The sequence below is a fragment of the Lynx rufus genome, unplaced genomic scaffold, assembly GCF_022079265.1.
Source record: "Lynx rufus isolate CCGP_SWC_20201006 ecotype Redwood Valley unplaced genomic scaffold, mLynRuf1.p SCAF_8, whole genome shotgun sequence".
In the NCBI taxonomy this organism is placed as follows: Eukaryota; Metazoa; Chordata; class Mammalia; order Carnivora; family Felidae; genus Lynx; species Lynx rufus.
In genome coordinates, this window is record NW_025814896.1 from 92,048,492 (window position 1) to 92,065,138 (window position 16,647).

Below are 16,647 nucleotides of genomic sequence, written 5' to 3' on the forward strand. Positions count from 1 at the left end.
CATCTTAATAGGTGTATTTATATTTGAGAACACTTAATATAGTTCCTTTTGCATTACTTTCTTAAAAAAATTTTTTTTTTTCAACGTTTTTTATTTATTTTTGGGACAGAGAGAGACAGAGCATGAACGGGGGAGGGGCAGAGAGAGAGGGAGACACAGAATCGGAAGAGGCTCCAGGCTCCGAGCCATCAGCCCAGAGCCTGACGCGGGGCTCGAACTCACGGACCGCGAGATCGTGACCTGGCTGAAGTCGGACGCTTAACCGACTGCGCCACCCAGGCGCCCCTTGCATTACTTTCTTAAATCTGTATTACATAATTAGCTATTTCATATAATCTAGATATTAACAGCTCTTACCTCTTTGGATACAGAGGAATAAAAACATCATCTTCTATTGCTTTCTTCACTCTCAAAACAATGGATTTAAGTAAGTCCTATTATATAAAAATTTAAAAGCATCAGTGATAGTCATAGGTCTATTTACCAAAAGAAGTAATTTTAACAGTATAGTACAAATATCAATTAGGTACAAGAGAACTTTATTCACCATGTTGGTGCATTTTCATTGCTGTATAGTATATTCTGTTGCATGAATACTAATAATGGGACATTTAGGTGGTTGTGAGTTTGGGGGCTATTATACACAATACTGCATAAAAGTTCTTGTACGTGTCTTTTAACATACATAGGTATAAATTTCTAATGGAATTTAGTTTATGTCTCTACATTCAACTTTGTACACAATGCCAAAAAGTTTCCTGAAGCAGTGATATTTCATTTACATTTCCACCAGCTACATACAAGAAATCCTGCCTCCCTACATCTTTACTAATAGGTGGTATCCTTTTGTTTTTTAATGTTTGCAATTCCTGGGATATGCAGTCATACTTTATTATGTTTTTTAAATATTTTTTTTACTTTGAGAGAGAAAGAGAGAGGTTGGGGGGAAAGGGTCAAGAGGGGGGTAGAGAATCCCAAGCAGGGTCCATACTCAGCCTGGACCCAGTATGGGGCTCGATTCCACAACCTGGGGATCATAACGTGAATTGAAATCAAGAGTCAGTCCCTCAACTGACTGAGCCACTCAGGTGCCCCTGTTATGGTTTAATTTTTATTTTCCTTTTGAGTAATGTCATGATGAGCATCCACTCATTCTTATTTGGCATTTGGACATGCCATTTTGCTAAGTACCTGATTAAAAGCTGCTTGTCTATTCTTTTTTAAAAATTAGATTCTTTCTTACTGATTTGTGGAAGCCTTTTATATATTCTAGCTATGGGTCCTCTGTTGGTTTATCAATGCACTTTGATGTAGAAAATTCACTTTGGCACATGCATTTTATTGTTTGTGTATCAAAAATTGGGAACCAAAGTATTCAATCATAGAGACTTTTTAGTCATCATGATATATCCATCCATTGCAAGAAAATATTAAAGTTTATAAAGACTACTGTAGTAACATACAAAATTAAATATTTAATGAGATAAGGGAAAGAAGTAGGATCCAAATGTACACAGTCACTAAGATTATAACTTTGAAGTAAAAGGCTGGATGAAAACATCCTACAATGGTGTCTAGTCCTTGTACTAGGATGAAAATATAAAGGGAGTTTGAATTTTTCTTCATGTATTACCAAAATTTCTATATTACCCTCCTTCTTAAAAAGAAATCCATATTTGAAAAATAAAAATTCTACACAACAGGCTATTTTTCAAGTTAGTGACAATGTGTGTTAGTACAAATTAAGCTGTCAAAAAACTCTATACTGACCAAATTACTCATAAATGTAGAATTCAACCAAATAGATTTTTTTTCACAAAAAGTATTTCTAACTGAAGTCCTGTTTCTTTTTCCAGATATCTATGACATATTCCTCCATGGCCACATATCAATGTTTAATTAATATTAAAAACAAAAATTCAATTTTTTATACTCCAGTTCTTAAACATTCTGATATTTTAAAAGAATAAAGATCATTTTTCTAGGCATTGTCTCCATGGAGTAGTATTTGGACTTATATATATATAAATTTCTGAGTTAGTGTTTGTACTAGAAAAGTTATGCTTTTTTTTTTTTTCCATTTAATTTAAATGTTTTTGAATGTTGGCCTGGACAAACAGTTTTTTTCTTTTTTAAGCAGGCTCTATCTGGGCTTGAAACTCACAACTCTGAGATCAAGACTTGAGCTGAGATTGAGAGTTGGATGCTTAACCGGCTGAGCCACCCATGCACCCCTCCATATTGTTTGAACTTCTGTTTCTTAAAAATAGTTCTCTCAAACAATGCTATAAAGGACATTATTGAGTCAAACAATGGAAGTGGAACATGGATGGTAGATTAAATATAGTCAAGTTTACTGAAAATGATTAAGTGTCCCATGGTTATGTAACAGACTATCTTCATTCTTAGCAATTAGGCAATTTACTCTCAAATTTGTTCAGGAGAAACAAATCATCATGTGTATATATGCAATGGGACAGCAAATAGTAAAGCAAATGGGGCAAAATATTAATGATAAGTGAATCTGGGTAAAGGGCCCATGAGCATGCTATTTTTACTCATGAGAATTTTCTCTAAGTTTGACATTTTTTCTAAAAAGACTGTTTAAAACAAATTAGTATATTTTAAAATTCTGAGCTTATTAACTTTGAGTATTTAAAATACATTATTTTGTGGGGAAAAAAAAGTTCTCCAAACAGTAACCACACAACCACACACACACACCTCTATATATGCTTTAAACTAGCTTTGAAAAGACTCATAAGCTTTAGCTAGCTGGTTTTTACACTGCTCTTTATATTCACAGATAATCCTGGGTGGCTTGGGCAGATGTTGAGGCCCTCAAGGGAGAGTGTGGGCAGGCACTCACTACAGCACGAGCAGCTGTGCTTTTGTGTGTTTGTGTATAGGGGTATGTAAGAACTAATTTGATAAAAGGTCTGTTGATGAAAAAAAAAATTTGAAAATTAGCAATCTAAATACATAACTGATATTATTTTCACATTTGCACTAACTAGTCAACTAATCTATGCCTAAAAACATTTAATGATAGGTAATCACTATCTCATGAGGCCACCCATATCTTTGGGCAGCTATTAACTATTAGATTTCAGTTAACAATGAGAAACAAACTTCTCTCCTGTTCTTCCACTCGCTGGTCCTGATTTACTTCTTAGGATTATACAAACAAATCTAATTTCCCTTCCACATGACAATTCTTTAGATTCTAAGACTAATACCTCACTTTTCTACATTTTCTCTTTCCCATACCATCTTAGATACTCTCCATTTAATATACTTATACCCAGAATTAAATGCAACACACCCAGGAAAATCTTATCCGTGAGTATAGCACATATAACATTTTTACTCAAAACAGCACACACCCAGTAAAAAGAATTCCCCTTAGTCTTTCTGTTACTCAAGTGACACTGCTGACTCATATTGGGTTTACTGTCGATTATAGATCTCTCTCTGGTTTACCTATATTGTTTCAAAGCTATTTCTTTCCTTTTATTTATGCAGCTGACTTTTTGAATGCAAGGGTAGTACATAATGTATATTCCTTTCACATAGCATATTTTGAGAGTCCATTTTCTCAGTATTTGAAATCTTTTTGGATACTATTCTACTATCCAGAAGCCTGTGATAGAATTCCTAGCTTTGTGCCATTGACAAACTTTATTACCATGCATTTTACATCTTCATCTAGTTCAAAAAAAAATATTGAACAAGGCAAATACTGAGAAGATATCTCATACTAAAAGACTACCTCCATAGGTAGCCACATCCCTCTTGGTCAGTATTCTTTAGGTATACGCTACCAGTTTCTTGTATCTCACCATACCACTGTTAAGCTTATCATTCTCCATTTGATCCATAAGAACGATCATAGCATACTTAAATACATCACCTCTCTAACTGCACAGTACCTTATTTATCATGAAAGTAACTGAGACAGTATGAGAGAATTTGAGTTTATAAGCAATCACCTGTATTTAGGCACTCTATCAATGACAGATTACAGTAATCACTACTTTTTTTTTTTTAAAAAGTCTTCATAATCCACCTCTGTAATCTATTTTAGAACTTAACAAGAATCAAAACTATTCTCACCAGGGATTAGCTTACAGAATCATCTAGTTCTTACTTCGAAAACAGGAACTATGCTGTAAGATTCCACTCTTCTGGAACCTTTTTCATCTCTTCAATTTCTTACACATCACTGAAAAAAATAGTGATCTCACTGGCAAGGCCAACCGTCTTAGTAGCCAGAAACATTATGTAGTTCAGTGATTCTTAACTAGGAGTGACTGTGCCATGCCCAGGGAATATCTTACGATGTCTGGAGATATTTTTAGTTGTCAAGACTGGGGAGCACTACTGTCATCTAGTGGGTAGAGGCCAGGAAAGCTGCTAGCATGCTACAATGCACAGGACAACTTCCCACAACAAATAATTATCTGCTCCAAGTGCCAAGGCTGCTGAAACTGAAAAATCCTGATATAGTCAAGTGTCTTACTAATCACACAAAGAACCCATTTTCAATATTCATAGTAGGAGGGCTTCCAGAATAAAAAATTACTGGTCTAAAAACTTCATAAGTCTATCTGTAACACTTTTGAAAGATTTTAGTTATTATAAGTTGCAAAGTGTCAGACCTATTGCTTAATACCCAAGTAACCTTTTACAAGTGACATGGCCCTCTGGGCCCCACCTTCTTCCATCTGTAAAACGCAGTTAAAGTCAACACATTTTACAAGGCTGTGAACATCAAGTGAGATAATGTGAAAGTGTTTAATAAATGGTAAAGCACTGGGGTTACCTGGTGGCTCAGTCGGTTAGTGTCTGACTTTAGCTCAGGTTGTGATCTCACAGTTTGTCAGTTCAAGCCCCACATAGGGCTCCCTGGTGTCAGCACAGAGCTCGCTTCGGATCCTCTGTTCGCCCCTGCTCTCTGTCCCTGCCCTGCTTGTGCTCTCTCACTCAAAAATAAATAAACATTAAAAAAAAATGGTAAAGCACTATTTATATTTAGGTTATAATTACATAGTCTCATATAAGGAGCAAACACAGGATTCCATATCTACTTCCTTATAGATCTTCTCTACTAATCCTGGTTCCATGCTCTGTAACAACACAGAATAAATCTATTCCTTCTTCAAATACAGAATCTTCACGCATATCTTCTTCTAAGTTAAATATCTCTACTTTCTGCAATGATTTTCATATGTTATCTGTCTTTATCCTTTTGGAGAAAGGTGAAAAATGCCCTCTTTCCCATCAGTTGCTATGTTTAAATCCTTTACTTTCCATTAGGTCCCAGTTCAAATGCACCTTGAACATAAAGTCTTCCACTGTGAAACATAACTTCTTTCTCCTGTTTCTCTTTTGAAGTTTCATAGCATTTTATCTGGGCTGCTCAGGGAAGGCCACGTGGTCAGTGACATGGGCTTAGGCTTTAAAATAAGATTAATTAAGGTTCAAATCCTGGCTCCTGACTCAAGATATTACTACGAACAAATTTCTGACATTCAGTTTCTTCATCTGTAAGATGAAGCTATCATCCAATTTTTTTTTTTTATATGAAGTTTATTGACAAATTGGTTTCCATACAGCATCCAATTTTTAATAGAGCTGCTAGAACCAAGTGAGATGTCACAGGTATAAGACCTAACAGAGTGCCAAGTACACAGTGGGAATTAAATAAGTGTTCCTTGTCCTCCTCCACCTCTCACTTCCTATTTATTTTTAAAGTTCATTTATTTTGAGGGAGGGAGAGAGAGAGAGAGAGAGAGAAAGCAGATAGGAAGGGTAGAGAGAGAGGGAGAGAGAGAATCCCAAGCAGGCTCCACACTGTCAGAGAAGAGCCCAATGTGGGACTTGAACTCACAAACCGTGAGATCATGACCTGAGCTAAAATCAAGAGTTGGCTGCTTAACCAGGAGCCATCCGGACGCTCCTCACTTCCTATTTTAAGTAACAATTTATGTAAATCTTATTTCCTTTAAGATTACATGCTTCTTGAAGGCAGAATCATGCCAATTTCCCTCTTCTCCCTCCTACTTCTTACAGTTTCCCTCCTTCATAATAATTCCAAGTGCTAAAATTTAATGGTGTTCAGAATATGAATGTGACATGTCTCCTTGCTTCTCAACCACCTTGGTTATTCTACTCCAGATACTCTCTAGATAGTCAATCTCTCTCAATTTCTTTAAAGTTCAACATATAATTGGTTTACTGAGTTAACTGCATGAATATATGACATTCTCATCAACAGAATGATTAAAAAACAGAGTACCACAATAAAAGTATAAGATTTACTGGACTCTCATCAAGGCCTCTATAAGGTCCCTCCTTATATGTTAAGTAAAACTCAATTCTAAATCATGGTAAGATGAAAACCTATACTCTGAACTTCTTTTAAGGATTTTTTTTTTAATTTTAGGTACAACTACACCCCAATGTGGGGCTCGAATTCACAATCCTAAGATCAACAAGACTCACATGCTCTACCAACTGGAGCCTACCAGGTGCCCCATATCCTATTGAACTTTGAATCTCAAAGGGATTACTGTTCTTAACTTTGGCAGACTACAAATATACAGTTAATATCATGAATGTTAACCCAATTTTAAAATAACCATTAAAGCAAAGCCAAAATACTACCAGATTTTTGCCAAAAGAACAAAGGTAAAGAATTCTTTTCTTTTAGAAGGAACAAATTTGCACTAATTCATTCATGCCTGCTCATCTCTGCAGTGCCAATGTATATTTACAAACCTAAAAGATGGCTGGCTGGACCATGAGAACAAAAATCAGACCACTGAACAGAGAGGAATAAACTAATTAGAATAAAAGCAATAATATGGGTCTTATTACATGTATGTGTATTTTATAATTAATAACGATTGCCATCCCTGTTAAAGTGTTCATAAATATCAAGGTATAGTCTTTCATCTAATTATTACAAAGAGCAAGAAATGGTCAATCCTAGTTTTTATAAATCAAAAGTAAATCTATCTTTCACCAAATTGCGTTCTGGTAATTATTTCTTCTGCATCTTCTGTAAACAAACATTTATAACAAAATTACATTAAGTTATAAATAAATCAAGAAGTTTGTAACTCTAGAAATTATTACCTGTTTGCCTTTACTAACTTCATTTCCACAAGTGGAAAGTTCTTCAAGAATCACTGTGCAGTGTGTTATTAAACTTGTTGTCTGTGAGGTCGACAAGGGATCCCAAATGAATTCTACAAAGTCTGAAACAAAAGTTTCAGTAGTGTACAATTTATTTCCTAGATTGCTTTGCCTGTCACGTGTAAATAACTCAGGTCTTCAGAAAAGACTTCCCTCCTTCGTATTAAAATCCATGCCATTCATTACCATTATGTATTTGCATACATCTTCAATTTCCTTGTCCTTTTTGGGCTCTGCTGAACTTGTCTCACTCAATCACAGCCCTAGTTAAATCCACTGGTCATTGAGTCTGTGGATCCAACTATGTGGCTAAAACTTGGCTAGAAAAAAATACACTTTAAATTTATCACTGTGAAACCCCAGTAAACTCTTCAAGCTGTCTAGTAATCATGGTTTCCCTGGCCCATTCCCCCTCCCTCCCATGCAGATGATTATTTCCTGTGCTTTCCTTCCTCTTCACTCTGTTAATGGACTTGACTCTTCTAGATGACTATTTACTTTTTTTCTTCTCTTCCCTTCCTCTCATCTTCAGCTGATTACTTCCTCAACGATGAGAAAATAGATCAGAAGAGATGTTCTACAAAGGACTACCACAGAATCTACACACCTACCTGCATCTATACCCACATATTCTTGTCTTCCATTCTCATGGATAAAGCACCACACTCCTCGCTAAGGCCAATCTTTTATTTGTGCAAAAGGTATCAACCCCTTTGGCTTACTGGAAGATTCTGTTCCCAGAATTCTACCCTCTTTATTTAAATATTTTTAAAATATTTATTTATTTTTGAGAGACGGTGGCAGGGGCGGGGGGGAGCAGGCAGAGAGGGAGACACAGAACTCGAAGCAGGCTGCAGGCTCTGTGCTGCCAGCATAGAGCTCAATGTGGGGCTTGAATTCACAAACTGTGAGATCACAACCTGAGCTGAAGTCAGGTGTTTAACTGACTGAGCCACTCAGGCACCCCCAGAATTCTGCCCTCTTAACTCCGGTATTGCCATTGCTTCTACTGGATCTTCCCTATCAGTCTCCAATTATTCTCTTACATTAAAAATAATGCCTCCCTTGACCCTTCTTTCCCCTCTAGTACGGCCTTATTTCTTTCCTTCATTTTATAATAATTCTTCAAAAAAATCTCTGAACTGTCTATTTCCAATTTATCTCCTATTAACTCTCGAATACACTTCAATTAGGCCTGATCTCCAACCATTCTACCTAAACAACTACTTTTACCATCACAGGTGACCCTCACATTGCAAAACCTAATGGTTGATTCTAGTCCCCATCTGATTTATCTGCAACAGTTGATCATTTCCCTCACAAACATTTTTAAAAATTTTTATTTATTTTTGAGAGAGAAAGAGAGGGAGAGAGAGAACAAATGCAGGAGGGGTAGAGAGAGAGAATCCCAAAAAGGCTCTGCCCTATCAGTGCAGAGCCCCATATAGGGCTCGAATCCACGAGCCACCAGATCATGACCTGAGCCACCCAGGCATCATCAAACATTTTTTTTTCTTGGCGTCTGGGATACCACTCCGAGTTTTGCACCTACCTCTCTGGTCTCCTTTGCTGGCTGCCTTTCATCTCTTTTGACTTTAAAAACGCTGGAGTAACTCAGGACTCAGCTCACTTACCTTCTCTTTCCTATTCATGTTTATCCCTTAGTATTTAAGGTCAGTTTTGCAGCTTTAAATGTCATCCACGTGCTGATAAATTCCAAATTTATGTCTGCTACTTGGACCTCTCCTTTATGCTGATATATTCAACAACCTAGCTGATATCTCTACCTGGATGGTAGGCATCAGAAACTCAACATTTGTCAAACTGAGCTCCTGATAACACCTCCTTACCCTAAAGCTCCTCTCAGTCTTTTCCATTTCAGGAAATGGCGAATTTGTCCTTCCAAATGCTCAGGCCCAATCCCATGCGGTCACTCTTGATTCCTCTCTTGCTCACACAACCAATCCATTCTCAAACTGTTAGTGCTGTCTTTGAAATGTATGCTTAATTCGACCACTTTTCAGCACCTCCACTTTTAACACTCTAGTCCAAGCCAGTATCACCTGTTGCTTAATTACTGCAAAAGCTTAAGTAGTCTGCCCACTGTTCATTCTCAACACAGTAACTACAGCGATTCTGTTAAAATGTTAGGCAGATAGTATCATTCCTCTGTTCAAAACTCTCTGGGCACCTGGGTGGCTCAGTCAGTTAAGCAACCAACTTCAGCTCAAGTCATGATCTCGTGGTTTATGAGTTCAAGCCCTGCATCAAGCTCTCTGCTGTCAGCACAGAGCCCACTTAGGATTCTTTGTCCACCTCTCTCTCTGCCCCTCTCCTACTTGTTCTCTCTCTCTCTCTCAAAGTAAGTATACTTAAAAAAAATAACTCTTCAATTACTTCTTACTTTTTCACTTACAATAAAAAAAATGAAGTCCTTACAAATGATTATAAGGACTCACATAATGTAGCTCATGTCATTTTGTTAACTTCTACCTGCTTTCCACCCTTCCTCATTCTAGTATAGCTACACTGGCCTATGTGCTGTTTTTCAATCAAATTAGGCCAGCTCCTGCCTCAGGGCCTTTGTGTTTGCTGTTTCCACTGCCTTGGATTCTGTTTCCTCAGATATTCACATGGCCCACTTCTTCCTTTCGGAATTGGCCAATTTATTTTATTTTATTTATTTATTTTTTATTTTAGAGGGAAAGCGTACATGAGTGGGGAGGAGAGGGAGAGGGAGAGAGAATCTTAAGGAAAATCTTAAGCTGGCTCTAGTCTAGGGCAGAGCCCAACATGGTACTCTATGCCATGTCCCTGGGCTCATGACCTGAGCTGAAATCAAGAGTTGGACGCTCAACTGACTGAGCCACCGAGGCACCCCTAGCCAATCTATTTTACATTGCACTCCTCTTCAATAATTTGTATCCCTTTCCCTTACCTTTTCATCTTAGCCCTCATAACTAATATGTTCTAGATTTTATCTTGTTTATTATTATTATTTTTTTTTTTTACAGAATATAAGCTCCTGGAGGGAAGGGATTATTATTCACTATACATGCTGAAGCAACAACAGGGTCTGACATAGGACAGACCCTTGTAAAACACAAGTTAAATAACAGAAAAAATGAAATAGGTTAAAAAAAAAAAAAGCAAAAAACAAAACAGTGATTTCTCAAGCATCTGGAAAGTTAGGCTTCTAATAACTTTAGAGATAACTGGTCAACTAATACTGAGAGCTTACTATGTACCTAATGTTCAGTACAAGAGACAGCATAAACAAGATTATTAGGTAGGTAGCTGCCTTTGAAGAACTCTAATGGCAAATACATTTATATCAGCATATACAATTATATACAATTCAATGTGTAAGTATCACTACAAGTTCAGAGTGCTACAGGAACCCAGAAACGTGTGCCTAAACCAGTTCCTAGAAGTGATGTCCATACTGAGTCCTGACAGATAAAGAGGAGTTAGCAAGATAGAAGAAGTGGGCTGGGAGGTTTGTCAAAAGGATGAAACATAGAAGATACGAGAAGAATACAGCTGAAAGTACACAAGTGGGGATGAGGGAAAAGAGGAGTGGAGCTCAGCAAGAGATGGGGTTGGAGAATTACTAAGCAGAGAGGTGATTCTGAAAGACTAAGAAAGTCATGTTAAAGAGTTTAGACTTCATCCCAAGGGCAGTTAAGAATAATAAAGTGTTTTAAGTGAGGTATGACAGAAGCAGATTCACATTTTAGACAGATTACTTTGGTTGTTGTATAGAAAATAGGTTAGAAAATGGAAAAAAACCAGATGTGGCAATTGCTTATGGAAGGAAGGAAGGACGGAAGGAAGGAAGGAAGGAAGGAAGGAAGGAAGGAAGGAAGGAAGGAAGATGGAGGAGCGAATGACTTGAAAGTCCTGGTTTGAATACACGGGTAGATAGATGGAGATGTCACTTTCTAGACAACGAATATAAGAAGAACAGATCTACAGCAAAGGATTTAAGTATGATCTGACATGTGGACTGTGAGGTGCCTGTTGAACATCCAAGTGGATGTATTCGGAAGGTACTTTGATAAGAAAGATCCGGATTTTCTCCGGTTCCTTTGGACTTAAAATTGTGTAGAGGAGTACCATCCAAAGTAACTTTCTAAATGATGGAAAAAACACATTATATCTGCACTATTTGATGGACATGACCTACATATGACTACTAAGAATTTAGTGTCATTAGTGTGACTGAGGGACTGAATTTTAATTTTTATTTCCTTGAAATGTGTATTTTAATAACCACATTTAGTTACTGGTTACCACAATGAACACAAATATAGATAACACTAAAACAGAGTATGAAATAGCCTAGGGGTTCATGAAGAGTACAAGGGCATCCAGGACAGAACTTAAGAATAAATACACAGTATTAATTTCTCATAATTCTACTTACTTGAGGTTTAATTTTAAGTGAAGTATTTGGAGTTTTCAGAAGAGTATTTAAATCAGTCATATATATTCTGTGCTATCATTAAGACAACTAGGTAAAAGTAGTAACTTAATACAACCATGACTGCACTGCAAGATATGCTGAGAAAAATCTTAAAGTTTTAGCCAAATTGGCTAAGAAGCAATAGAAAGTAGTTGCTTCATCATTTAAGACAGTTCTATAGACTTTGCTATCAAAATCCATTCTCAGGGCCATGGTGAAACAGATCTTTATCAAGTACAATTTCAGTTTAAATAAGCCTTCAGACTGAAGCACAAGCATCAATGCTAAATGCAGATATGAAGATGTAGTAATGTTTTTTAAAGAAAAAATAACAAGGGGCGCCTGGGCGGCTCAGTCAGTTAAGTGTCTGGCTTTGGCTGGGGTCACAGTCTTGCAGTTGGTTGAGTTCAAGTCCCTCGTCATGCTCTGTGCTGACAGCTCAGAGTCTGGAGCCTGCTTTGGATTCTGTGTCTCCCTCTCTCTCTGCCCCTCCCCTGCTCATGCTCTGTCTTGCTCTCTCAAAAATAAACAAACGTTAAAAAAAAAATAACAAGAAAGGGGAAGAAGTCAAGGGAAAGGAAGAAATACATGCAGTAGGAATCAAATAAATGACTTAGGGGTTATAAAAGCAACACTAATGTCACAAATGCTAAAGGCTGAAGAATACTAGCTAGTCTGGTAGCCAATCGCTTGTGCAAACAAGCTCTTTTAACCACCTTCAATTATGACATCTCTTGATTTTTAATGCATATTACTTTCCTTGTGTTTGAAAACTTCTGATAAAAGAATCTGTGACTGTAACAGAAATTAATGATCTCCGATCTGCCAGAGAACAATTTAATTTTATCAAGTTTACAAAGCAGTACCTGTAAGTCGAGGAATAACTGTTTTATTGATGATAGCAGACAAGATTTTCTTATCAGAACCATCTTCCTTCTTTGAATCTTCCATACTGCCAGCCATATATTCTTCTATAGATGTGAACCATGGCATCTGTTTTAAGCCTACAGCATCAAACTTATAAATAAAATTATTAAAGTTATCAATAAATTCTTACACAGTTTATTTTTAAAAAGTTAGTTTTTTCAGTAATCACTAGAGCTTTTCTGAGGAAAAAAAAGAGTAATTCCATATTTTAACCCCCTGTATAAAGCACTAGACCAAGGGTAGGCAGGATGGCATGACTAGGACAAGATGTCTCAAAAATATGACAGAAAACTACATTCCATGCATCACTCATATGACAAATATGCCAAAAATGCCATATTCAGAACCTACCACACTTTACTACTGAAAAAAATATATACATTTGTGAGAATATCACTTAAAATAAATACAGATTTTGTTTACAAAAATTCAATTTACATCATACAAAATTCACTTTTGGTTCCCTCAATTCTCATAGGCACAAGTGTGTATTTTATAGGTGGTTTAGCTTATGAGGCAAGTAGCAGATGGCCAATTATGATCTGTTGAATGAATGAATGAATGAATGAATGAACAGATCTCCACTAGGTGTAACAGAGTACTCAATGTGGCCTGAGTGCTTAACAACGAGGCTCCTGTGCAACAAACTGCTTACCATCTTCTTAGGGATAAGCTTAGTTTCTATACTATGAAGACTGCCTGGCCGTGAACCCACACAGTGAGCAACAGACATGCATGACTGGGGCAGAGAAAGGTAAAAGGACATGGTTCTGTCGCCTTCACTTCGTTAAATTTTTATCTTCAGTTTTCCTCTATTCTTACAACTTTGTTTTCTCATTTCCATTTTCTTACTAGGCACATCCACATGGACGTTCCACTATCATTTCAGCATCCATGTACAAAGTAAAACTTCCTTCAAAATCTTTTTCCCTCTGGAAAGTTCCCATTTCTATTAATGGAACTACCGCTGTTCTAATAACCCAGAATCAAAACACTGGGGTCACCTTTCAATGTGGTGTGTTAAGGTTATTCTTGGTATTTTACTAATTATTTAATTTTAATTCCAATATAGTTAAAATAGTTATATCAGTTTCAGGTATACAATATAGTGATTCCATAATTCCATACATCACTCAGTGCTCATCACAAGTGCACTCCTTAATCCTCATTGCCTACTTCACCCATTCCCTTAACCCTCTCCCTTCCGGTAACCATCAGTTTGTTCTCCACAGTTATGAGTAAATTTCTTGATTTGTCTCTTTTTCCTTTGCTCATTTGTTTCTTAAATTCCACATTTGAGTGAAGTCCTATACTATTTGTCTTCCTCTGACTTATTTCACTTGGCATTATATTCTCTAGCTCCATCCATGTTGTTGCATATGGCAAGCTTTCATTCTTTTTTATGGCTGAGTAATATTCCATTGTGTATATAGAGACACACACGCATACCCCACATCTTCTTTATCCTTTCATCAGTCGATGGACACTTAGGCTGCTTCCATACCGTGGCTACTGTAAATAACGCTACTACAAACGTAGGGGTGCATGTATGAATTAATGTTTTTGTATTTTGGGGGTAAATACCCAGTAGTGTGATTACTGGATCAGAGGGTAGTTCTATTTTTTAACTTTTTGAGGAACTTCCATACCATTTTCCATAGTGGCTGCACCAGTCTGCATTCCCACCAACAGTGCATGAAGATTCCTTTTTTCTGCACATCCTCGCCATCACTTGTTTGTGTTTTTTATTTTAGCCATTCTGACAGGTTTAAAGTGATGTCTCACTGTGGTTTGATTTGTATTTCCCTAATGATCAATTATGTTGAGCATCTTTTCATGTGTCTGTTGGCTGTATGGATGTCTTCTTTGGAGAAATGTCTATTTGAGTCTTCTGCCCAATTGTTAATTGCATTGTTTGGTTTTTTGAGGGTGTTGAACTGTGTAAGTTCTTCATACATTTTAGATGCTAACCCTAATTTATTAGATACGTCATTTGCAAATATCTTCTCCTGTTCAATAGGCTGCCTTTTAGTTTTGTTGTTTCCTTCACTGTGCAGAAGCTTTTTACTGATTCTTAATTCACAAAACCTCCTATAATCAACCCTTTATTTCTCTTCCCTTTATCACTATCACTGTATGTAAGGGATTCACTACCTTGGACTTGGGCTACAGCAATAGCCTTCCAGTATTATCTCACCTGTTTCTTCCCTCCAAGTTAGCCAGCTGCTAGGACTTCCTAAAACACTACTTTCATAATTCTACTCTTCCCATTATTTATCAAAATAAGTTCCTATCTCTTAATTTAGGATCTGAACCTCTATGCAGCCTCTAGCTCCTGAACTAGGATTTCTCCTTACGTACCTTTACAAAAAAAGTTTTCCTTTTTTTCTCCTGTTTTAAATCTTATATAACCTTCAAATCCTCATTTAAATCCCTCCTCCTCAGTGCAGCTTTCCAAACCAAATAGTCCCAATATAGCATCTCCAACTTCAAAACTCTGGGTACCTATATCACACAGACTAAAATTCTTAAAAGCTAATACTACCTTCACATTTTTCAATGATTTAAAAATGACCTTAACTTACCATAGAAGAAGCTGAAAGACAACAAAAAAGTGTTTCCTTGACAGATGTTTAGTGCTATTCAGCCTTAAATATAAGAGAAGAACCAAGAAAACATGAATGCAGACTACTACCCCAAAGCACTAATTATCAATTCCAACTCTGTGTATTTTAAAGCTAACCTAATAACAAGGGCACTTCAGTAATGAACAGGACAGAATTATTTCTTTCACATGTTAAGCTTAAATACCTTAAGAGGATTCCAATCAATCAACTGAAGTCGGATTAGGGGATTTAAAAGCTTCGGTATGCATAAACTAATGAAAGCTTCATAATAAGAATCAGGAAACTTTTCTCGCCATTGTTGAAATTTCAACAAAATATTTTGGATATTACAAAAATCATCATGTACATCTTCAAAAATCTGCTTGTGATCCCGTAAAATTTCACCTGTAAACAAAAGGAGTCTCTGTATATTTTGCATTTTAAGTTTGTGAGCTTTGCTTCCTATAAACATCATCATGTGTAACGACGTATGTACTCAACAGAGCTGAAAACTTTCCTTTGATATTAACAGATAAATTACCTTTTATTTTTAAAAAATCACTTTAATAGCAATACTGACACTAACAAAATCAACCACTTATTGATTCCCTGCTATTTCAGCATCATAACTATCTTCTCTACAAGGTAGGTGTGACTATTTATAGACAAAAAAATAAGCAAACAACATGAGACTCAGGGAGGTCAATGGATCTAAGATCACACAAAATAGAGACAGTCTTCAAACCCATCTGTTTGACTGTAAAACCCACATTAAAAAAATTTTTTTTTAACTTTTATTTATTATTTGAGAGACAGAGTGGGGGATTGGAAGGGGGAGAGGGGGAGGGAGGGAGGGAGGGAGGGAGGGGGAGAGAGAGGGGGAGAGAGGGGGGGAGAGAGAGGGGGAGAGAGAGGGGGAGGGGGGGGAGAGAGAGAGAGAGAGAGAGAGAGAGAGAGAGAGAGAGAATGAATCTGAAGCAGGCTCTAGGCTCTAAGCTGTCAGCACAGAGCCTGACGCAGGGCTCGAGACCATGAGCTGTGAGATCATGACCAACCTGAGCCAAAGTTGGACACTTAACCGACTACACCACCCAGGCGGCCCTGTAAAGCCCACGTTCTTTCAAATATGTGACATTTTACCTATGAATCACTAAAATAATGTTATTAAATTTAAATGTTTTATTTTCAAAAGATTTTATTTTTAAGTAATCTTTACCCTAAACATGGGCTCTAACTCCTAATCCTGAGATCAAGAGTCGCATGCTCTACCAACTGAGCCAACCAGACACCCCTAAATTTAATTGTTTTCAATTAAAAATGATAATATAGAAGGTATACAATAGAGAAATGAAACCAAATTGTTCATGGCTCCTTTATAAAAAATGAGAAAAGCTGAGGGAAAAAACTATAAGGATGCAGAAAACTCAAATGTTCCTCCATTTT

The 16,647-nt window shown here is 36.8% G+C and overlaps 1 protein-coding gene across 4 annotated transcripts in view; it reads right to left on the reverse strand.

Moving 5' to 3' along the window:
* Window positions 1-16,647, reverse strand: part of GCFC2 (GC-rich sequence DNA-binding factor 2) — a 56,504-nt gene that overhangs the window by 10,364 nt on the left and 29,493 nt on the right. For 2 of the 4 annotated variants that reach the window (XM_047068377.1, XM_047068378.1), the window contains 4 exons: window positions 15,410-15,609; window positions 12,538-12,688; window positions 7,144-7,265; window positions 358-434 (listed from right to left, as the gene is read on the reverse strand). In XM_047068377.1, the coding sequence (XP_046924333.1) occupies window positions 358-434; window positions 7,144-7,265; window positions 12,538-12,688; window positions 15,410-15,609 (550 nt within the window). Of the gene's footprint in view, window positions 1-357; window positions 435-4,946; window positions 4,986-7,143; window positions 7,266-12,537; window positions 12,689-15,409; window positions 15,610-16,647 lie in introns of those variants that run through there. The other 2 variants (XM_047068379.1, XR_006960157.1) reach the window with 2 other exon arrangements.